At 36.3% G+C, this 26,431-nt stretch overlaps 1 protein-coding gene across 1 annotated transcript; it reads left to right on the forward strand.

Annotated features, from left to right (window-relative positions):
* Window positions 1–5,012: 5,012 nt before the first annotated feature.
* Window positions 5,013–25,939, forward strand: LOC130010359 (transient receptor potential cation channel subfamily M member-like 2). The gene is made up of 9 exons (XM_050554360.2): window positions 5,013–5,324; window positions 9,759–9,887; window positions 11,271–11,525; window positions 13,996–14,173; window positions 14,614–14,770; window positions 15,885–16,075; window positions 20,528–20,618; window positions 24,012–24,093; window positions 25,169–25,939. Exons 1-9 carry the CDS (start codon window positions 5,151–5,153, stop codon window positions 25,214–25,216), a joined length of 1,305 nt encoding a protein of 434 aa, XP_050410317.1. The 5' UTR covers window positions 5,013–5,150; the 3' UTR covers window positions 25,217–25,939.
* The last annotated feature ends 492 nt before the right edge of the window (window positions 25,940–26,431 follow it).

The following is a 26,431-nucleotide window of genomic DNA, read 5'->3' on the forward strand; positions in this document are numbered from 1 at the left end:
CTATTCTACTTACCTTTTACTACTCTATAAGACAATAGTAACGTATAATGCTTTATGGACAAGAACGTTAACCTAAAAGGGGCTAGTCGCTAATATTTGGGACCTATGACACATATGGCACATATGGGTCGCAACGCATATAATAATTTGTAATATAAATGTATATAAACAGATTTACATTCATTCGTTTTCGATTAACTCTAATTGCAAATCAGTTGTGTTCAGCGAAATTCGCCAGAAGTCTAAATCGAATGACAATCTCTAGCGTTTGATTATTCCAATCTACACCGATAGTATTTTTTGCGCATGCTCTCCAGATAAGAATCTTTCGTCGCTCATGAAATATGTCTAGCCTTGTTAAAATGGCGCTGAACGCATTATGGTACACGATTCATGTACTAATGGTAAAATGGTTATCTTGTCTTAAATATTGGATAGAAGCCCACTTTTTCCCCAGTAAGATCACAACATCAATGTTTAATTAAATTGTCAAATAATTTGTGTTTTCAATGTCGAAGACTTTGGATGATATTGAGTTAGAGACTTAGCTACTTTAAAATCACATAACTGAACTAAAACTTGGGGCATACAAGGTTGTAGTTGATCTTCAAATATTACCGACAAAATTGTTTAGTAATACGAACACGGACTTTTATTTTTGAGACTCTGTTAAAATCGGGATGGTCCCTTTAACAATGAATATATATTTATATAATACGCTTAAACCGATCGTCATATTTAATATTTAACCTTAAATTAATGACTAAACACTATTTGGTTTGTTAAACAAAGTTAAACATATTCCATTTCCATTCTTCAGAAAAAAACGTATTTACCCATTTGTGAATATTTCCACCAAATTTTGCTTTGCACCAGATTATCCACCAGAATTCCTTTGGTTACTAGTTTCCACGGGTTTTTTCCCAGGATTGCTCCTTTCGCCCGGAAGGTTGAGTCACGGCAACCAAATATAGATATGTAGCAATACACGCCGTCGGTCGAATATGGAAAGTGAAACCATGGACCGGGGTGAAACCGACCAAAAGCTTACGAATAGGACGTCGGAAATATCTTGTTACACATATGTGTAAGCCTGCGTTCCTCTAGATTTGTCTCTGGCGTACATTACTGTAATTCCCCACAACAGTTTCTGGTCTATATCTTTAAATGTCAAAAGCACAGGATACATGGTTACATGCATATATACTCTTCCAAAAAGTAGGAGATATTGAAATGCAAATGCCTATGCAGATTGTGATATGATAAATAGTCATTGACATTTGACATGCTTTGAGAGTATGTTCACAGATTAAGAACTTACCGCCCCAACAGAACCACTGAGCTGTCATGCGACACGCAATAGCGCCATACACGTGGGAGGGGTTCATTGTCAAATTTGACACTTCAAGGAAGGGTTGATGAAAATTGCCGCGTGCTGGTTTATCTATCCATGTTAGCATTCCTATCGGTTCTTGCATAAGATTTACTGTTTAGCATATCTTTGCTTTGGTGTGTTACGTTTAATTTGACCGGGAGACGTGTTCGTCGACGTCAACGTCAGCCGACAACACTGCATGAATTGGCCGTGACACTGCAAGAGGAGCCGATCAGATTGCCTCAAATCGTGATTGGACGGTTGATTAGGAGCATACCACGACGAATTGCTTAATGTCTGAGGATTGGTGGAGCAATTACTCATTATTAAGACAAAAAACAAAAAAACGTCCATTTTCACTTTTGACGGTGGATCTCTTTGCGAGTGAAATCGGTCCTTCAGATAAGCCGCCCATATAAACTGTTTCTCTTTGTCACAAAGTGACCTCAGGTTCTTTAACTCACTTGCCCCCTTTTCCAAATTTCCAACAAACAACACAACTAATTAATTTATTTATTGTACAATCAATTTACATATACAATTTAAGAGGTTTTTACAAAATTAAATGCTTTAAAGTTACAGTTCATTCCGGCATTTAATACTCTGTTGCTTTAATTCAATCAATCCTCCTGGTTAGCATTCAGATTAATTCTCCGTCTTAATTCCACCATCCCAATCGCGTAAGTTGTTTTTTTAAAACATTTTAAACCCGAACACAAATTCTCGGAAAACACAAAACCTTCACATGTCACAGATCTATTTCTCGTATTCACCTAGACTCACTAATTGTATTAAAACTTCACCAAGATTGAAATGTACTTCACCAAGACTACATGCGTACGATTCACAAAGTTCACCAAGATTAAACTACAATATGATTCACAGGTTACCCCTGGGTTGAAATATGATTTATATCGATCACCTAGACATTACCGGTTAAATGTTATTTCATCAAGGAACGGATTCATCACATTTAAATACATCGTATTTAATTACCAGGTTCTAAGCATCTAAAGCCAGTCATTGGTGTTACTGTAGATACTGAAAAACAGTCATGTCTGGTCCTTTAAAATCTCTCTGATCTAAGTAGAGAAAACAGCCATGTCTATCCTGTAACTTATTTTAAACCTCTCTGACAAACTTTTCTAATTCCTACACCAAGAAACTTTTAGTCACTCAAACATCCAATCAGAATTATGCACCACCTGCACATGCATCACAATCCAGACACATTCATTACTTTACACCCTCATTACCTAACTTGCTCAGACATACCAACAATCGTTCTGTAAAAACAACGCATATACATTGAAAATAATTAAACTTTATTAACCAAAACCTGTACAACCCTTAATAAATGTCTTTAAAAGAAATAAATATTCCCTTTAGCCATGTACCAAATTAATTGGGTACCCTAAATCACAGAAATAAACCATGTCACAATTATACATAGCAAATTATCATACCAATTGTGACACTCTTCATGTGTAGGAATTGGCCTGTTATTAACATACACTGGTTATCTCTAATAAAAACAGCAGTACATTTCCGCAGTTTTGTATTGTTTCTAAATATCCCCTACTTTTTTGAAAAGTATATTACAATAAAAGTCATTCTCTGCACCTTACTAACTGGCAGAGCGAGTTACTGATGGATCCCCTACATCATGGCTGCCCTACGAATTAACGGGGTCTACTCAATCCAGATGATGCCTCTTGAACCTCAATGGAGTCGCCTAAGAAACCAAATGTGTGTCTGATCTTTATAGAATCTACATGATGTCTAAAACACCTGGGTCCGTATTCAAAGGATATCTTAAGTCTAAGATAGTCACTTAACTACTAGCTTTCACTTAAATATACGTAACTTCCTGTAAGTTACGGGTAAGTGGTATTCAAAGGCACTGTTAAGTATCAAATTTTCCCTTAAAGTTAAGCTGCCTTAACTTTTAAGTATTAGTCTTTAAGTGGAATTCAAAGGCCAGTCTAAGTGAAAAATATCCACTTAACTTTAAGTGACCTATGGGAGGTACCTTAAAGTTAAGTGAGATGATAATGATTCATTTTAACGCTGTAGAAGCAGTCTCGTAATGGCGATTTTAAAAGTTCGGGGATTCAGATTGAAACAAAGACAATGTCGCCGAGCGTAGCTGGCGTCAAATCATTTTTTTTTTCATCGTCAGCTTTGATGTTGTAGTGCCATAATGGAATATAGGGTTATTACCACCGAGATAGTCAAGGATATCTTTTTTCCGACCATTTATCATGTCTGTATTGCTTAATCATGTTTCCACGACTTTAACTTTTAAGTATTAGTTTTTAAGTGGAATTCAAAGGCCAGTCTAAGTGAAAAATATCCACTTAACTTTAAGTGACCTATGGGAGGTACCTTAAAGTTAAGTGAGATGATAATGATTCATTTCAACGCTGTAGAAGCAGTCTCGTAATGGCGATTTTAAAAGTTCGGGGATTCAGATTGAAACAAAGACAATGTCGCCGAGTTTAGCTGGCGTCAAATCATTTTTTTTTCATCGTCAGCTTTGATGTTGTAGTGCCATAATGGAATATAAGGTTATTACCACCGAGATAGTCAAGGATATCTTTTTTCCGACCATTTATCATGTCTGTATTGCTTAATCATGTTTCCACGACTGTCATATAATAAAATTAAATTCATTTGTGAATGTGATGACATGGCTTTACAGATTTCAGAAATTTCTTATACTACCACTAGAAGCAAGGCATGATTTATTTTTTACAACCCATTTATTTAGGTAAAAAAAATAATGCAACATCAATCTTTCGTACACGCAATGAACCGTCAACGCCAGGGCTTTGCAAATCTAAAAAGTAGACACAATATCTATGAATTTCTCAAATGATACAACACTGTATGATTTGTCCAGTCTAACTTAGAAGGCAAAGGTCATTGTGTATTGCTAATATATATGTTATTTTCTATTCGTGATATTTTGTTAAAAAATTTAAGTTTACATTATACTACCACTATTAATTGTAATCTATTGATATGGAATTTTTAAAAAAAAGTTTACGAAAACAGCAGTTCCAGCAAAAGATGCACACTTCCATAATTTATGATAAATTATAATCATACTATTTTCATGCGTTACAATATAATATTTCAACAAACATATTCCTAGTAATGTAAACTAAGAATTTAATAGAGTATAGTGATGCTCTTAAGGGGGCATAACTTGCTTACGATGTTAGAAAATTTATGCTATTTGGCGAATAAAATTATTCCTTAATTTAAGCGTGCAGTTAAGTTTTTCACATAGCCAAGTATATGTAAAATACAACCTTTTTGAAAACCTTTGAATACGGACCATTTTAACATGGACAGTGGACTTGAGAAATCTGTCACGCTCAGATCTAGCTATTCTAGACCCCTGGATTTGTGCAATTAATTATGTGATTGGTCAATTACACCAATGACGTAACTAGTAATTTTCCCATAACAAGTGTTCTGAACAATTAACCTTGACTCTAGACCTAATATCCTGTTGAACACAAATTAATTACACTTTAAATAAATTTATAACAAACGTTATAATTCATATATTTTTGAAAATGAAGAAGACACAATGACAGATGTGTTTATCAAATTATTGTTCATGTCCGTTGGTGTACTTTGAAACAAATATTATGTCGGGAACTTAATATTGTTACATTTGACTAAACTATTAGAACAAACTCCGAATTGCCAAGTGGAATTTCCGAATATACGGCATCAAACGAAACAATTTATATTGCAGATGATGCTTTGTACAATCTTATTGCCGAAAGTGATCTATCACAGGTTTTCTAAAAAAGAAAAAAAAGAAAAAGAAAAAAAAGAAGAAAACGAAAAAAAAGAAGAACAAGAAACAGAATGGACACGTATTGAAAATTTTTTTCTGAAACCAGTAACTATATTTTGTCTTAACTTGGTAAGTAAATTCAAAATACAGCTTTTTATTTCAGTACTTCCCAAACTGTACAAAGTTTCAAATAGTCTTTAAAACGTAGTCAATCTAAATGAAGAACTCGAAAGCTTTTGTTCCCAGTTTTTAGTTGTTATGTAGTTAATTGCATAACAAAATCGTAAAAGCGAACCAATTTAGGTTTCGTATATTTTGCTGTATATTTAATAACGGACTAAAAACCAATTCCCGATCGTTCCCAAACTGTTTTCGTCTACTGCGCATTTAATTAAATATCTAACTCGTAACTATGGTCAGTATGTTTCCAGTTAAGGAATAGTAAATGTCATACGAATTGATGAGCAATATACTGGTGTATTCTCTCAACGTTATCAAGCTAATACGGTAATATAAAAGTATGAGGCAAATATATATAGAAAAATTATAACAACAAATTATGAAACCAAATATGATCACAAGACGATCAAGAGACATAGATTCAAGAGAGTGATAGTCGTCAATGGAACTTATTACCTAGGGGTTAATTTAATGTTAGGCGCTGCCTCGCTAGGCAGGAGGTATCGGGTTGGTCCCCGGTGTTGTCCGAGAATGTTCCTTGGGATTTTACCATTATCAGGACATAGTGCGTGACTAGTCGTTCGGAAGGAACGAAAAACCGAGATCCCGTGTACATATTTTCGTACATGTAAAAGAACCCTATATTCAAAATACGGGTGGTCCATAGCGCAGCTAGTTCTGGGGGCATTACTACAGCACCTTTGACAAGTTGTGAAAAGGACCGTTGTGAAGGTAGCCTAGCCGCGGCGTTGGCGGATACGACTTATAAAGGGGTCGTCGTCCTCGTACTGTTTCCGTTTACGAGGTATTGGTAGCAACTCTTCAAAGTCTCAAAGTCTCAATGGAGCAAATATGGATGTCGGTGGTTGAATAGCTGGCGTAACTGTACATACTGTATTGGTAGCAACTCTTCAAAGTCTCAAAGTTTCAATGGATAAAATATGGATGTCGGTGGTGAAATAGCTGGCGTAACTGTACATACTGGTCAAGATCTGACAAGAAAAGGTCGGAGACGAACCCACGAACCCATCCATCGTCGGCGTCCTTATCGTCGGCCTTGTAGTCGCTGACGATTTCCATTGGTTCGATCTCGACTTCTACAGACTCTGGTAAAAGGTAGGACTAGTGGGGGCCTTACTACAGCCCCTTTGACGCGCATGCGCAGAAGCCCCAGCTGACACCGTTGATTTGTTTAATTGTTCAAAAAAATTGTTAAACATGGTATTATTAAAGGGGGAACGACGCAAGGGTTGGTAAGGGACAGTGCTCTAGCAACGACAGGCCAGCAGGTACGAGCAAAGGGATGGAGGCCCGAGAAAAGAACGAGAAAGTACGAGGAAGGGGGGGGGGGGGAAACTCGAGAAAAGGAACTAGAAATATCGAGAAGGGGAAGGGAATCCTGAGAAAGAACGAGAAATTGGAGGGAATTCCGAGAAAAGGGGTGAGAAAAGGGAAGAAATGACGAGAAAAGACACTAGAAAAGGGAGGGAATCCGTAGACCCCCCCCCCCCCCCCAACGAAGTAATCCCCTAATGGCTTCACAGATGACGACATCGACATTGCCACGGTTGCTAGGGCTTCTGTGCATGCGCGTCAAAGGGGGCTGTAGTAGGGCTGCTAGTACTCTGCTGTCCGGGTCAAATTTTCATCACAGCAGACTATATGCAAGTCTTCATTAGTCCAGTCGGTACAGAAAAGCAGGACGCTAGACACCATTTCATGTCATCCTACGGATTGTCATCGAATTGTAAGAGTCGGGAAATGTCAATCTAGTCTCGCGCAAGGATTAGTATCGGTCACCCAGAACCTCCTAGTCTTCAACATACAGGGGGTCTGGGACCGTTGTCAATATTTGACGTAAAGTTAATGTGGTTGATTATCCAGTATCTTTGGCCAAGTGAAGTAAGAGTTCCGCCCCTTCCCATAATAAATCCCATAATTCTTGCATTAATATAAACAAACCTGAATCGTGACGACGAATTAGGATTAATTTAAAAAGCATAGATATGGCCCATGAAGAGAGAAATTTTACAATAAAAAAAATAAGAGTGCTGGATGCTGAACTGGCATGCAGTCAAATGGATTTTTTGAAATGACATTCTTAAATTAATTTCATGGACTTAAACATCTTGTTTTAAAAGGAGTACTTGTAACAGCATACCTCTATCTCGGATGCAATCAAACAATATTGACAGAGAAATGATGTTCTGCGGACGAATACTAGGAAGTCCATGCTTTCTAATTCTATACTGAAACATTCAGCGAAATATAAACAATTAGTTCTTCAATGTAATAAACTTTGTTTACTCTTAAAAAAAAGTAGGGGATATTCAGAAACAATACAAAAATGCGGAAATGCACTGCTGTTTTTATTAGAGGTAACCAATGTATGTTAATAACAGGCCAATTGCCTACACATGAACATAAAGAGTTCATATGGGCGGCTTATCTGACGGCCCCATTTCACTCACAAAGAGATACACTGTCAAAAGTGAAAATGAACGTTTTTGATTTTTGTCTTTATAATGAGTAATTGCTCCACCAATCCTTAGACATTCAGCAATTCGTCGTGGCATGCTCCTAATCAATCGTCCAATCACGATTTGGGCAATCTGACCCACTCCCCTTGCAGTGCCACAGCCAATTCTTGCACTGTTGTCGGTTGACGTTGACGTCGACCAACACGTCTCCCGATTAAATTAAACGTAACACACTAAAGCAAAGATACGTTAAACAGTAAATCTTATGGAAGAACCGATAGGAAAGCAAACATGGATAGGATAAACCAGCAAGCGGCAGTTTTCATTAACCCTTCCTTGAAGTGTCAATTTTACAATGAACCCCTCCCATGTGTATGACGCTATTGCGTGTCGCACATGTAGCTCAGTGGTTCTGTTGGGACGGTAAGTTCTTCATCTGTGAACATACTCTCAAAGCATGTCAAGTGTCCATGACTATTTATCATATCACAATCTGCATAAGTATTTGCATTTTAATATCTCCTACTTTGTTTTGAAGAGTATATATTAACAGCTAACCAGTACAATTTACTACAAATATAAACAGTTCAGACATCAGCTTACATCAAGTTTCGCATGGGCCAACAATAGCCTAATAAGTTCGCATACGCATGGACCTACTATAGCCGAATTAGAGAATTCGAATACAGATGAATTCATCTATATTAAATCTGATTATATAATCTACGTGCTGAATATTATACTGAAGACAAGCGTAATATTATTGACGATCACATGCTGAATATTATATTCTGAAGAACATGCTGAAGATTACATTCTGAAGCTTTCACTGAACATTATGTGAAAACTGAAATAAAAAAAATACATTTGATAACGATGACAATGAACATAGCGTAAACAATAAGTAACTGTTTAAAAGACGATAACAAATGACAGATGACAACGATGTCTCGACAAATTCTAAACATGACTTAAAATGACTAAAACATTTGTAATTAGAGATACAAAAAACATCTTATCATTCTAGAAATATACAAATTATGTGTTTATAAAACGTAATATCTTTTTACTACACCCCTTTCTCGATTTGGCTGCCATAATGATCCTGCGAAAGACCGGAGAACGCTAGATCGGAGACCGTCCTGCACATTTTAGCACATATGACGTCATATGTGGACTGTGGGTTGGGTTTAAGAATTAAGACAATATTAAGGTTTAAGACATATATACAATATTAAAGAGAAAAAACAAACAACACCAATTAATTCTCACTCTAATATGCAATTGACCAGCAAACTCTGGGTTAGCGATCGGAAAACTACGGCTATCGTACAGCTACTGTTAGAGTCCTATTTTGCTACAATGCTGTTGTATTGTTTGTCGTGGCATAGTATAGTTCAGAGCTGGAAAATTTTGAAAAATGGGTTCGTTCTGGTGTATTTGGTATACCCCCACCCCACCCTCCGGCCCAAATCCGAGATCCGGTACGGGCACAAACCTGCATAACGTACACTCATCAAATTCACTTCAGTGTCGGCTTGTTTATATGGTTTTCCAGAAATCCTCTCACTAAACGAGCCAATTCATACACGTATTCGGATGCGTCAGATAACTCCTGTATCCTCGTCTACGTCTTTTTACATGATAAAATTATTAAATATAAAACAATATCCGATAAAGCAGATAAGCATTATTTGTCTTTAATGTGAATTTTGTGACCGTTTTGAATAATACAATCGCTTAAAATATTGAATAGGCTTTCCACTTTAAAATCATTATCAAGGGGATGCAATGCATCACGTCTAATCATCCATTGGACCTCAATTGGTTCATGCGCTGGGGTTTGACCATACCTAGTAGATATATTATGACGAACATTGGAGTTTATTTTAATCTATTTTAGTTATCGTATGTGATATTCCTGGGCCTGTTCAGCTACCTGATGGTTGTTAGTTTTAATCCGACATTCTCTGTTATTGAAATAATTATCTGTGTCTGGGTTTTTACCTTTTGTGCTGAGGAAATAAGGCAAGTAAGTAATTTGACGTTTTCTAAAATTTTAAGAAATACTAAAATCATATTATGAAAGTACAAGTGTGCAAATACCACATAATAAAATGAACCCGAAAAGTCATAAAATCAAATGTTGGGGTCAAAGTATATTATAAGATTTTTGATGAGCTGCTGATCCTATTTCGTTTCGTTTTTCATAGTTCAAAATTTTGTTTTACTTATGTTTACTACACTAGGATCTGGAAGAGTTGTTATATAACCCGTGTTCTGGGATTAGCCAATGAAACGGTCTGTATAACGGCGAGTTCGTGGCGTGCGATGCACGGAACTGTGGGTATCCCTCTAGAACCATCAACGCTAATTCGTTAATCAAATGTCCGACGTCATAAGGTCAAAAGTCACTCGTATGATCCCTGACGCTACCTCCCACTACTACTGGTCAGATCTTCTTGCATCCTCGGTTACCCAGTGTACTCATTCCGTTCTACTCCACTATACCCTGGGTTAATCTATGGGGGAGACACGTTTTCAAGTTATCCGTCCTTGATGATTGTGCTATTTTTATCGACCAATCCCATAAATTGTTATTTGAAAAGGAAGTTGGCGAAGGGAAGTAACTCTCATCGGACAATGTTAGGAGTTTACCTGTTCGAAATGCGTAATTCTTAACAACCAGTTATATATTATGTTAATGAAGACCAGACGTTCATATAATAATTTAGGGTCATTAGTTTTATTTAGAATCGCTCATTCGTTCCCGGAATTTTATGTCCACGTGATATCGCGGACAAGTTATGGAGAATCAAATTGCCAAGTATAAGTTCAATAATAATAAACATAACAGAGTGACATATTTCAGACAAAGAACGAATAGTAATAATAATAACAAAAGTCAAACATATAGATGTTATACATATTTGAAATCAACAACACATACTACAGATTTTGATAATACCATTAAATATAAATAAATTATAAATATATACATTATTTACATAAATCATTCAGTAAATGGACATGAATATGGTTATCTACCCTTATAAAAACGAAGGCGAAACGATTGGTTTGTAAACTGTTTTCTGATTGGTTCGTAGACTGTAGCTACATTCTAGGCCAGGGCAGATAATTTGAAATCGTGGAAACCCTATGGATTAACCCAGGGTATAGTGGAGTAGAACGGAATGAGTACACCAGGTAACCGAGGATGATCTTCTTGTAGTGGAGGTCTTCGAAAGCATAAAAAACGAAACGAAATATAGATCTGTATTGTAATCAGATTGCGTAAAGATGAGACACTGTTATTAAGTAATTTGTGGACACTTTACCAAATCAGTCCAAATGGTAGTCATAATTTACATATTCATTGATGATTTATAGTATTGCATGAATATTCTATTTTCAGTGTATTAGCAGTGATTCTAAGGGTATTTGGGAACAAATGAAGGTATATCTTAAAGACTCGTGGAACGTATTGGATATCACTACCATTATAGCTTTCTTTTTTGGTATATGTCTACGATTGATAAATAATGACCTATGTTTCGAAGCTGCACGGGTAATCCTATGTGTGGATTTACTTTTCTTCTATATCCGTATTCTTAACATTTTCGAAGTAAGCAGTTCTTTGGGACCAAAACTTGTCATGATGCAACAAATGGTAAGCTATAAAAGAAACATTTCTTTCTAGTTTTCCTCCAATTACAGTTCGGCATCTTTTATTGCATTTGTGTTAATCTTGCTTAATAATTTCATCTAGGAGTGAATTTTCAACTATTTGATATGAGCTCGAGACACACAGTGGGTCAATTCAAGTCCCGGGTCACGCCTCTGTTAAGGTTGTGATGTAGTGGTGTATAACTGAGCCTCTCGATTTAATACTAGTGTTTACACAAGTGTATAAACTAGTTTAATACCAGTGTTAACACTGGTGGAAAATAAGATGACACCTATAAAACTAGTGTTATTTTTAAATGTTATACTTTCGTTACACGTTGTATGAGCTGGCCAACTTAAAAAACACCAAAGGAAAGGTAATTGGGGAAATTAACCGCTTCCAGGAAGTTCAACATACATTATGAAAGAGCTAAATTTGCCTATTGCAGGTCTTTCTTTAGGCCTGAATTGTTATTTAAATTATTTATTAGACATTAACTAACTCATGCAGACCATAATCAACTCTCGATGTCATCGAGATTGGTGATTAAATAAAAAAATGGATAATCAAGACTATGTTATTTATCGTACCGACTTTAGTAATGATGATCGAGGCTAGGCCTAAAATTCAATCGCGAAATTCTCGGTTCAGAGTGATCAATTTGACTGAAATTTTCAGCAAATTCCCATTACATTATCTGTTTTTTTAACTATTATAGTGAGAACTGCCAGCTCTTATCTAATCTCCCATACTGTATCTTTAACTTTCTATGTTGTATTATATAGTGATATTACTACATGTATATAAATACGCAAAGGGTACGCCCAAGTTGCAACACAGAGAATTAATGAACTTTGATATGTTCATTCCTTATGCATCTGTCGATTTATTGAAATAAACATCTCAGAGTCACCAAAGCTACTTTGGACGTTATTGTGAGAGCAGTGAACCCACCTTAACCTACTTTTTGGTGTGTTGGGGGTAATATTACTCGATAATGCAACATAGTAAGTTGATAAACTTTGCCATATTCATACCTTATTCATCTGTAGATTTGCAGATACAAATACCGTTGCGCCACCAAAACTAGTTATTGTGTGCGCAGTAAGACTACACTAACCTTATTAATTCTTTGATTCTGTGAAATAAAAAAAAACATTTTGCAAGTAAACAGGATCTACACTGTATGTTGTATTTTTGTTGTCTCATTTGATCATTATTCACTCAAAATTTCCAATCTGAAATTTCTCGTAAATCAGCAGGTCTGAGATCAACATTTCTTTGTCTTACGTTTTGGCCATATATGGGAACACAAAAATCACTTTGAGTCTTAAAAGAAAATCTAACAGCCTTAAAAGAAATTCCCTTTTTGCCGTCTGCTGTTTCACACAAGTGTTGTAATAAATGACTGGAACTGCGATTTTATGTAACACCTAGGGATTAGAGTTGTTTTAACAAGATAATATCTTTTATCAAGTTATTGTTATCTAACAATGAAATAACATTGCACAAAGCTCCTTGTTTGATTTTTTTTTCATGTAAATTTGTTTCTTAAATCGGGAAATTGAAATTATAGACAAACTGAGGGGCTCAGGTATAACACAACACATGTTTAACACAAACTCAACACCGCATACCTTAACTCGGATTGGTTTCAAATTCGGAGGGTGTCTGAGGTCGAGTTAGCACAGCGTTACACTAGTGCTACACTGATCTAACTGGTGTTAGACACTACACCACCTTAACCCAGGAAACACAAAAATGATTAAATCCGAAAGATTTCTAATTAGCAAAAGGAACAACTATTATTATAGGTTGATGTATTCACAAATAACAAAGTTTCATAAACATATCTTATGATATGCCCCGGAAACGGACAGATGGACAGAGCCCGTTTCAATATCTTTCAAATATTTCCTTCGGCGTGGAATAATAGACGATAAAAATTAAATTAAAAATGAGTTCCTAATTTCAGAAGTAATCATTATTCGATACTTTCGATTTAAGCTGTAGTCAAACGATATATTGGATTATTGCGGTATTTTTAATGTTACAAAAATAAAAAGTTGTCAATAAAATTTAAATATTGTAATTAATTGATTTATTGAAACTATTGTCTACCTCTACACTTGAGTGAACATAAAAGTACATTTTCCTAGATCTAAAACATATAAATTGGTCACACGCAATGAGTAGGGTCGCCTGTCCAACCTCGTAGGTTTTGTTCAGGTCCACCGGTATCCTACCACTGTTCAAGACCCCACTCGTAAGCGAATGATTGAAATAAAATTGAACCATATGTTAGTAAGAAAATGACCTAGTTTGTGTCTAGTGGACGTCAAACCTCCTCTCCCTTTCTCTCTCTCTCTCTCTCTCTCTCTCGCTCGCTCATAGAAATAGACCTAGTCACGACGGTGCGTATATATTGTTAAGAGCGTGGTATGGTTCATTTATTGGAATTTGTTGTTTACAGTTTCTCCAGGACCTGATACCATTTATGGTTATTGTATTGGTTTTTATTTTGGCTTACTCTGTGTCAACAGAGGCAATGTTGTACCCGAATACCGAATTATCAGTTAAACTTCTGTATCAACTTCCACGAAAGGCGTACTGGCATATTTATGGGGAACTGTTTTTAGATGATATAGAAGGTAAGTTATATAAATTATTTATAGGGAACTGTTTTTAGATGGTTTAGAAGGTACGTTATATAAAATGTTTATGTTCTTAAACCCGCGTCGTTCATCATTCCGTCCCGGTCTTGTTTCCATATTGCAGGAACCACACACGATATCTTTACACACAGCTGTCTTAATTTAGTTAGAAAATTATCGGTTGAAGGATTTGAAATTCTTCTTTATCATATCTCAGAAACAATTCAACATATCTTTATGAAACTTTGTACATAAATCAATATATTATAATAGTTATTGGATGTGCTTTGTGTTTCCGTAGAAACCAAATAGGAATGAGAATAGTATTTTTTTATAACTTTTACACGGGGAATAATTCTTAGGCTTAACAAAAACGGGAGTGACGCCTTTACCAATTTTGAATAAAAATGTTTTTTGCAAAAATTTCTCTTTCACAGGTACAAACCCTTGTACTGATAATCCTGATAAATATGATACAAATAGTGAACTACGATGTCCATCAGCTGTAGGGAAGTATGTGGCTCCGCTTTTCCTAGGGATTTATGTACTTTTTACCAATGTACTTCTATTGAATATACTCATTGCAATGTTCAGGTAAGCTGCAAGTAGAGCGTAGACCAACTGTACCGATTTGTAATTATAAAGGCATTGCCGGATTTACGTATAGGCTTGGCAGGCTACAGCCAAGGTACTCACGATCTAGGCGGCATTTGGCCAAGGTGTATAATATTTTTGACACGGTTATACGTACAGCAGTCTTAAACATCCGTCATCGTCCTTGGCTTTGCTCAATTGTACCCCCCCCCCCCTACAACCCGAGCGCGTGAAATTGTTCGAAAAACAGACTGTAAATCATGCGTAAATCATGCTTTCTAGTATTCATGCATATCTTTGTGTTTCTAGCTTATGCACAAATGTAGCTTGTTGCAATCTTGCCAATTTATCGACGTAAAATCAAAAATATAACAAAAGCAAACTAAATCAAAAGGTTCCCCAAACTACCCATAACAGTAACTTTTTCATAGAACCTAACACACTTACAACGACTGATTTAGTAAATATGATCTTGTGTTGATTATGTCACCATAGTAGAAAAAAAGTTATCGTATCTGTTAATTTGCCCATGGAAATGCAGGTTACTCGTTCGATCTATCATGTTTAAAATGTTCTTAAAATTATTCTAAGTATTTTTAAAAAACAATTAGAAGATGCCTAACAGTACCAATTGTTTATAATGAATTTTAATATATTTTTCTCCACCGACGGATCACACGCCATAAAGTGTGCTATGAGGGAAATTTTGCCATACCAGTGGCACTACGGCCAACTCTTATCTTGAATTCCAAGTGTTCTTTTATGTGTATCCGGACTATAAGAAACCGGTTGTTGCCAGGCCCTCGGTTCTGTGCGACTGACATCTCAAGACTTCTAGTCCTGGTTAACGAATCCGTGTCTTACTCACTGAGCCACAGCGGCTCCAATTGCTTTCAAACAAGGACTCTATTATTCTTATACATGTATATATCTTATACCATTTTTATAAGCAACACCCGTCTTCATTAGCCCAGTCGGAGCAGAACAGCAGGACGTTAAACCCCATTTCATTTCATTTGTAAATAACAGGGGGAAGTAATTCCTCAAACTATGTATCCCCACTTACTACTTATTTACTATACATGTATATATTTTATGCCTTTTATATCAACAGCAAAACATTCAATGATATTCAAAAGAAATCCTACTCTTACTGGTGTTTACAGCGATATCAACTGATCCACGAACACTACGATCGCCCCTTTCTTCCTCCTCCTCTCATCGTGTTCGTGCACCTATACAGAATTTGTAAATGGTTAAAGCGTAAATGTACAAATAAGCATAATGAAGAACAGAATATCTTCAGTAAGACCTTAGTCTGTTTCCTAATGTATGTGGTCTTTCAAGGATATATCAGAATATTTTGACTGATAACATCAATATTTACAATATTGTATGCTAAAATTAACATTTATATCTTGAAAGAAAATATTTTTGTTTTTCAAATCAATCATTTGTCATATCAGATTTCTAAATTTATTCTTTGTCAATTTTAAAATTTATTTTAAAAAATCAAAAAGGCACATTTAAATTTCATTAGAACATACAACAGAAAACAAATCTCGAACAACAGATTTCGAAATACAATGTTGATGTGGGTATGGACGGAGAGATACAATTTCTGTTTGGCAATTACCGAGAACAAATTGCAAAAGAATTTTTTTCACTGGAATCTAGTAAAGGGATGTCTTAAGGACTCCCAACTCAAAATTGTCCGCTGAAACCCTGTAGCCTTTTTCATAATTAGCATAAATCCAAGATGGCCGCCAATTGGACTTTCTGTCCTCCATGTCTTGGAAACGACTCGTATTAGAGCATATAAATGTATATCATTAGATACAAAAGTGATACCAACGAATCGGAAAAAAGGTTATCACGACGCCAACAGGTCATGGTATGATGTCATGGCGGCATTGTGACGTAATGACGTCATTTTGACGTCAAAACACTTAGTCGGACAGCACTATATGGCTGCACAGGGAACTTGTATACAAAGTTTTTTATGATTGATTTTAGTAGCCTGTGGTGTACTCTTTAAGAATCTGCCGGTTGAACCTGGGTCACCCTTGAGCGTTTTGAGAAATTCAAGATGGCGCCCAAGATGGCCCATATTATTTTGTCTAGTATGATAATTTTGGTATCTAACCGTATGTTTTGGGGCCAAGGAATAGCTGAAATCATCCATTATGATAGTAAAATGCAAAATGCCAGACAATATGACCCTTTAACTTCATAGCGGCGGTTTAGACAATAATTATTTCACCAAACCAAACTATATATTTACAACCTGCGACAGCACAGGTGCAAAATACTATACATTCTAGGTGCAGCTACCAGTGGCGGCGCCAGGGGGGGGGGGGGGGCAAATCTGGTTTGCCCCCCCCCCCCCAATAATTTTAGATAATAAAAAAAAGATTAGTGATCGGACAACAGGCGTATGGTATCAGACCAGCTCGATTTATCTCGATAATCTGTGCCAGAGAGTCTATTTTTCAAAATTTTCTTGGAGAGGTCACCCATACCCCCCACAAGGACTCGCTACTTTGTCGATCCCTAGGGGACTTCGTTGAGGTTTGCAAGTCCGTTCGTTTGACACTTTGTTCTCTGGTCGGATAAACTAATGATCAGGCGACGGACAGTATCTGGTAAGATCTATTTATCTCGACGATCGGTGCCTGACTGAATACACAGACAGCATTTCCGGCAGTCTCTTTTTCAAAATTTTCTGGGGAAGGTCACCCATACCCTTCGTAAGGACTCCCTACTTTGGCGCACGTGAGTGGGCTTCGTGGAGGTTCGCAAGTCCGTTCGTTTGAGACTTTATCTCAACGATCAGTGCCTGAAATACTGCCAGGCTGCATTTCTGGCAGCCTGTTTTTCAAAAGTTTCTAGGGGAGGCCCACCTACCCCTAGTTGAAGCGCGTGAACTTGCCCCCTTAACCTTAGATTTTGCCCCAGCTTTGTCCCTCCAACCACCGGTGGCTGGCGCCGCGACTGGCAGCTACAAGAGCAAACGTACTATTTTGGGCGTCACTCGTGCATCCGCATTTGATGAGCCACAGGAGCAATGTTCTCAATTTAGTCTCCTTACCCAGCAATACAGTTCTGGACCAAGTTCCGGTGGATTGTGATCTTTCAGTGAACGCCACATAACAGCATGGTGGTGATATCTTTTTACTTTCCCTACGAATGCATCATTCGTTAGAGCAAGACTACATGGTTTAAATGTGGATGATGACGATATATTTTCAGTTTCGGATGCCTATACCCTCCAGCGTGTTTCAGGCGTCGATTTGCAAGAGCTCTGTCCATAACACGCTGACAAGAATCACGTCACAATGGAATCACCAATCAAAAAAAAAAACGGCCGCTGACATTGGTCAAACTATGGAGAAACACATGTCAATTATCATTGAAATCCTGTCAGCCCATACACTTACTCGATATGACACGGTTACATGCTGCTACAGCTTTGGAAGTGGTTGAGAGCTTGATTGTATTTTCTCTCTCACTCGTCGGAGTAGTAGAATCGGTGTTTACACGGGCCACTGTATTTATGTCAGCTTGTTGCTCTATTGCTGGATGAAGGATACTAAATTGATAACATTACAACCGGCCAATTTGCTCCGGGGTCTGTCATGTGTCTCATCAGATGCGGGTGCAAGAATGACACCTCATGCAGTACGCTTGCTTGTAGATGCACTAGGGATGGCTTAGAATGTACAATATTTTGTGCTTGTACTGTCTTAGGTTGCAGCCAGAAATACAACCAAATAAACTGAAAATTGTCTAGTATTGTGGGGGTTATTTTCGTGTTTTGTGGGTAGACTTTGTTTAATTGTTAAAAAAAACAGCTTGTGCCCCCCCCCCCATTTTCAGGGCCGACCCATGTGGCCATGGAGCCCCTAATAGGCATGTATGTGATGTTATCACATCACTCATGAGTCATATGAATGATTTCAGTATATTCCTTGACCCGAATAACATACGTTTAGACACCAAAAGTATCGTCCTAGAATAAATACTATGGGAGTTATGGGGGATTATTTGAAATGGTGGCCGTCTTTTTGAATTTCTCAAAACGCGCAAGGGTGACCGAAGTTCACCCGGCAGATTCTGAAAGAGGACACCATAGGCTACTAAAATCAATCATAAAAAAACTTTGTAGACAATTTCCAGGTTTACTCGAAATATTGGGTTTGACGACCGGACTAACTGCTTTGATACCGAATAAACGAGTTTGACGTGAGTTCTGATGTCCTAGAGAACTCAGAATAAGCGGGCTGTGATCTAGTTTTTTTTGTGACATTTACTGACTGGTCTGGAATCCAATCTGGTGAGTGAAATTCTGTCTGCACTGTACATGCACATGAGCATTTGAGCATTAGGGGTGACCGAAATGTCCAACTGGTGAAGCTGAGCAGCCTGATTGATTACATTCGATCCCTTGTTAGTGAGCTTGACAACAACCCCACCAATATTTAGGTTGTTGCCGCTAATTATGCACGTATCCATGGCGAAATACGACTCTTTTCACAAAATTAGAAAAAGAAAGTTTCAAATATCTGGGAAACCCCAGACTGGATTCCAAGCCAATCACCAGATTGGATTCCAGTCCAATCAGTCAGTGTCACAATAACAAAACTATATCACAGCCCGCTTATTCTGAGTTCTCTAAGACATCAGAATTCACGTCAAACCCGCTTATTCGGTATCAAAGCAGTGTTTTGACGTCAAAATAACGGCAGTGTGACGTCATTGTGACGTCACGACATCACACCATAACATGCTGGCGTGGTGATAATTTTATTTTCCGATGATATCACTTTTGTATCTAATAATAATACATTTATTGCTCTAAAACGAGCCGTTTCCAAGATATGGAGGCCGGAAAGTCCAATTGGCGGCCATCTTGGATTTATGCTAATCATGAAAAACGCTACAGGGTTTCAGCGGACAATTTTGAGTTGGGAGTCCTTTAGACATCCCTTTACTAGATTATAATGAAAGAAATTATTTTGAAATTTGTTCGCGGTAGTTTTTTATTTCTCTCCGTCTAGTATACAAATGTTAAAATACGACCACAAATGAAATAAGAATTAAAGAGTATGAATTTAGAACTAAGATTTAGGAACACTGAAAGCTCTTCCCTAATTCGAAGCATGCTTATCTGTATTTGATTAAATCAATGTTACCCCTATTCCTTCACCATTCTTTTCTTCTGTTATCTAGAGGGATGGGAGGGAGGTCTGTGGGTGGGGGTGTATCTAGATCATAAGGCTTGTCAATAAGGCGAGTGCCGTATACGTTACAAGGAGTAGGGTCGCCTGTCCAATCTCGCGGGTTTTTTCCGGGTCCTTGAGTGGGCGTTAAACCCATTTATCTCTCTGTATGCTATCTATAACTTAGTGTATATATATATATGATAGCCAAATGTTGGGATAAATCCGATTTTCACATGATTGAGGATTTCGTCTGAGCATAAACATAAAGAAATCTAAATATACTAACACTAATATGGGATGATAAACTAATCAAATTTATACTAATCTACATCCGTTGAACACGGGTTAACTCTGGGGTGTAATTTAGACAAAGGTCCACAATGTGTGAATCTAGGGTTTAGTTGGGGTTGGGATCTTTCCAGCTGTATTGTAGATAGCCTTGTCAGTTCTAGATTTCATTCTAATCTTAATTTCAATATAAAACCTATGTTAACACCACTGCATTTTTATTGTTGACGTTTTTCTTCTTTAGAATGGCAATTTAAAAGTAAACGTACTAAGACAATCATTAAACTAGAAAAGTCTAAAGCAAAACAGTGTTTACAGATGCACAAAAAACAGAGGTAGGTTATGGTACCCTGAACCCCTTACAAAATAAATTACACCGCCCCAATAGGACACTAAATCCATCTCCTGGGGCCTAACACTAAGATGTAAAGTATTATCTAATTTTCTCAAAAAATGTTACCTGCCTAATATCGTTATTCCATATGAAAAGCCTTACAAGATGTAAACAAAACACACAATCTGAGATTTCATGGGCGTAATGCTGCAGAATTATGGAAGTAGGATAAGCGAATGTCATGTTTGCATGTGTTTCGGGTAACACTAGTGCCATGTTTGGATGTGTTTCGGGTAACACTAGTGTTGTCTGGATATTCTGTCTTGTAAAGCACTAGACTATTAAAAAGTCTGCCCGTCCGTCTGGCTGTCTGTCCGTTACACTTTTTGAGCCGCAAGAACTCTTCGAATGGAGGTAGAACGTTCACACTTGGTGTAAGTGTTTATTAGGTGGAGTTCCTGATGGGGTTCGAAGATGAGCAAATTATTCTTAAGCAATTTGATTGGTTTAGATTTTTGAGCTCGATAAGTTAGATTCTAATTGAGTGAGAGTGGCGCAAGTTCGTGTATAGTTTCATTACATCAATACTTTGAATATGTTCAATGATGAGCATTTCTGGTAGTCTTTAGTGGAGAATTCAGTCAGATTGGTCGAGTTTTTGGAACACAATAACTTCAAATCGAGGTAGAATGTTCACAATTGACGTAGGTGGCAGGTGTCTATACGGTGCATGCCTTGGCAGTGTTCGATCATGTGCATTTCCACTAAGATAAGGTAAGCAATATGATTAGTTGAGACTTTGGAACACGATAACTTTGGTTCTGTTTCGATTCATTATATCAATACTGTGACTACGTTCGATGATGAGAATTGTCTGCTACGGCTAAGTAGCGATAAGCAATTTGATTGGTCAAAAGTTTGGAACATAACAACTCCAATCTGATTAAAATACAGATCTATATTTCTTTTCGTTTTTTTTATACTTTCGATGGCCTACACTACATGAAGATCTGACAAGTTATAGCGAAGGGTCACGTCAGGGGTCAAACAAGCGACATTTGACCCGATGACGCCAGTCAATCGATTAACCAATCAGCGTCGGTGTTGCAAGTGGCTATTCGGAAATACAACAAATATGGCGTCGGACAGCGAAATTGATTGTGCCTTGCAGAAAATATTGTCGAATTTTGGAATATCGGAGACCAAGAAGGAGCAAAGAAATGTATTAAATTGTTTAATAAATGTAAGGGATTGCATGGCAGTACTACCAACTGGTTTTGGGTAATCGTTACCCTATCAGCTGTATTTGTCAGTCGCTCGACAATTGTCACAGTTACACTTACAGGCCATCGGTTTTTGTACTGTTTTCTTTCATTAATTTCGCCTTTGGAGGTAACTTCTCGATGAATGAAAGAAACCCCGCTCAAAATACATATATCTTTCTTTAAATACACCCTTGTGGGTGTAACTGCGACTGCGGGTGCCATTCTTTTCACAAACCAGCGTGGTCATGAGTCGTTCGCGACTGCCATTTTTTTTATCTACTTTTGCTTTGTTTTGATTTCTATCGCTGCTAAGGTCTACCCACAATTCCTCGCAAAAAAGGTCAAGCGATAGATTCGACAGACCATTTAATTGGATGACCCCTCATTTCAAGCAGAACACGAGTTCAGATCCAAGTGTAGTAAAGACAAGTAAAACGAAATTTTAAACTATAAAAACGACACGAAATAGGATGTGTGTTTTAATCAGATTGATAACAATTGAGGTAGAATGCTTAAACTTGGTGTAGATGCTCATTAGGTGAATGTCTTTACTTGTTTGGTGTAGATGCTTTGGAACAAGATAACTTTGATTCTAATTTATGAAGAGTGATGAAACTTAGTGTAGAGTTTCACTGCCAGGTTCTTCAAAATCTTGACTGAGTTCGATTGTGAACATATTCTGCTAAGACTAAGTATAGATAATAAGCTTGATTATTAGATATTTGTTAAACAGATAAATGTGCAATTAATTAATATGTGTCTTAGATTTAATTTGTAATTGTTGCGGGGGACATTGGCTTCGTTGTTGACTTGTTAACATTTGAAAGTGTAACTATCTCCCCTTTTGATGAACACTTTATTTCAGGTAAAAGTTAGGAAAAGGGTAACAAATGCTTACTATTTTGAGCTCACTCACTGTATTTGTTATTATCATAATAATGATTATTAATCAATTTATCAGTGACGTCGTTAGATGTCATCTAGCGCGATGGAATTGAAAATACAGTGTGCTATGAATTCAGACTGTCACAGATTCTTTTACGTGCACGCCAGTGTGTACAACGGACCTCGGTTTTTACGTCCCATTCAAACGACTATACGTTGTGTCTTGTCAGGGCATCTGCCCTACACCATTGAGAAAGGGATCGCGCCGAAAAATCTCGATGACCTTTTAAAGGCCAAGAAAGGAATCGAACACGGGACCTCAAGGTTAGCGAGCCAGCGTCTTACTAAAAGCACAGAGTCCTGTTTTGGCATCTGGCTAGCGACGCGGTAACTGGCGAAAACTTGTGATTATATTCCACAAAATTCGCCCGCTCACCATAAACGGCTTCTCGTACACGTAAGGACTCAGATGGAGCACCAGCTGCTCAAATCCCCTAATGCAGAGGGTTTTTAAGGGGGGGGGATGTACAAATGAAATGGAATGAAGGGGAGTTTAACACCTTACTTTCTGTACCGACTAATGAAGACGGACATACGCGATACAGTGTGCTATGACTATGAGGGAACTTTTGCCTACGCTTCATAAATGACGATATTATTATTATTAAACCAACTGTCTAGGGTATACTGGACTATAAATTCCGAAACACTTTTTCGACCAACATCGGGGCGAACCGGGGACTTCCTGGTTAGCGAGCCCGGATTGGATTAAGGCTCTGCTGGTCCTAATGTACATTTTGATGGTTATTTTTGGTTCACCGATAAAAATTACGATATTGCTTACATAAACAAAACGTAACGTGTGTAAAGAAACGAAATGTCCAGTGAAGCAATTGCCAGGGACCACAAAGTACGAAAAGCCTTTAAGGACAAGGACAAACGCGTAGGTAAAGAAGGGACGTATTTTTGTCATCGCCTGATAATTCTCAATTTTTCTTGTACTGTTTTTGTGACCTAGATCTTTAGCTGGCCCTTAGACACGTGCCTTATTTGCCTGATGGTTAATCCGGTACTGCTTCGGTTGACTGTCAGTGCGAAAATTGTGTTTGTGAATATGATGTACACGAACAGCGAATTATTGGTTTCTTAAAATATTAACATTGAAATAAATAAAACATGAAGATATTTAATAAAATAATATTTACATAAAGCCAGCTTCATGATTTTTTTTTATCTTTTTCTAGAATAAAATTAGAGACATACATCGAAAAAGTTCTAAAATCACAAACAGAACTCGAATGTAAATTAGAGGCAATTGAACGTGAGGTGGGTAATGGTTGTTTTTTAATTATCACAGAAAACATGGAACTGCACCGGGCTAAGTTTTCCATAGTGGTGTATGATTTACATTTAAACATGCATTATATAAGAGCTAAACCTGCCCAATGTAGATCTTTCGTTTGACCTCAAATATAAATCATTAGTTAAGACATTTATTCACATGGCAAACCCATAATCAACTCTCTGGACAATCGGATGGTTTTGATTTTCAACTGTTTTAAACTCGATTGCCAGTTAATAATATAATTTTAAATGTTTTATCAAAACTGTGTTTATTATCGGCAGGAATGACAATCGAGGTCTCGTTCTTCTGTAATCGACGAAGACTTAAGTAATTTGACTGAAATTATCGTATTACCTTTTCATTATCTATTTACCTATTATATCGAGAACTGCCATCTCTTTATCTAAATCTTATATAATGCATCTTTAACTGTTGACTTTTTAACAATATACGTTAATGTTAACCATGTTAAATTTTTTGACAAGGTACGTTAATAATAACCATGTTAACTTTTTTAACAAGGTACGTTAATGGTAACCATGTTAACTTTTTTAACAAGGTACGTTAATGGTAACCATGTTAAATTTAAAGATAAATAATAACACATAGATGTCCAAACATCATTAAATCTAGAGAACACATTATATCAATGATGGTTTATACAAAATGTGCTGAAATATTTTCAAATAAATTATGAAGAAAAAAATGTTTGATTAGTTTTTTTAATGGCATTTAGTAATTGAACTGAAATAAACAGGTCACAGTTCTATGGAATGACATTACTGTTTATTATTGAGCAAAGTTTGGACTTCTTCAAGACTAGAGAAGCTAGTCTAAACGTCGTTCAGTAATGAACAGTAATTATATTCCATAGATGTGTTACCTGTATGAAATTAGAATTATTCCAATCTTTTATGCATTTTCAGTGCAATTAGGTTTCCCTTCTTGTGTCTCATGCAGTCAAGCGTGCATTTCTACGTTGTCTGCACCCTATGTCTAGAACAGATGTAGGAAGTTTACGCGTCTTCTAATACACTTCCACGTTTTTGTTTCCAGGTCAACCCCAAAAGAAAAAATTCCGCAAATCTATTGTACGACTATTAATTTGTAGCTGGCTGGACGAATCGACTATCCTGATCACTGTGTTGCAGTATGGGACAGTACTGGGAAATGGTACCTCGTCTACGATTCTTTGTATGATTTGATGTATTTGGATTTGAACATAGTTTTCTAATCACCATTGCCTCAACCGAATTGAAGAAGCATTATGTAAGATTAAGATAGAGAGATGGCCATTCGTGCTATAATAGTTCTAAAATAGATAATATTCTGAGCTATGTTGTCTGTGTTGAAAGTTTTGACAAGATGTAGCATATATTGCTTTTATCGTAGTAACGATATTTGTTGATCTAAATTCAAACTCGATTCAACATTTTTAAATTAAATCAATAAATGGGGATCGAGTTTCAATCCATTTAAATCTTCGCCATCCAATGGTCTAGTGAGTTGATTATAGGCTTGTTTGTGAACAGATGTTTGAATAAATAATGAACTCAATGACCATTGAATACCGCTCGGGTTATTCAATGGTTCAAGATTGTTTTTATTCTATAACTACATGCAAATCTCAAAATACATTGTACTATCCAGATTATCAACAAAAAGAAATCATCGCCACTAACGTTAAAATTAAGCTCTTACATAATGCATCTTTAAATATGTTTCAATTTTACTGCAGATATTGATTAAATACATCTTTTGTATGATATTTTATTTACAAAGGGATATTTGATATGATAATAGATATTTTATATGATACTAATTATAGATACCAATAATAGATATTTTATATGATACTGATAATAGATATTTTATATAATAATAGATATTTTATATAATAATAAATATTTTATATTATAATAAATATTTTATATAATAATAAATATTTTATATGCTGATAGGTATTTTATATGATACTAATAATAGACATTGTATATGATAATAGATATTTAATATGATACCAATAATAGATGTTTTATATGATACTAATAATATATATTTTATAGCATAATAGATATTTTATATGATACTAATAATAGATATTTATATGATACCAATAATAGATATTTTATAAGATAATAGATATTTTATATGATACTAATAATATTTTATATGATACCAATAATAGATATTTTATAAGATAATAGATATTTTATATGATACTAATAATAGATATTTTTTATGATAATAATAATAGATATTTGATATGATGATAGATATTTTATATGATACTAATAATAGATATTTATATGATAATAA

This window comes from Patella vulgata, chromosome 6, assembly GCF_932274485.2.
Source record: "Patella vulgata chromosome 6, xgPatVulg1.2, whole genome shotgun sequence".
NCBI lineage: Eukaryota > Metazoa > Mollusca > Gastropoda > Patellidae > Patella > Patella vulgata.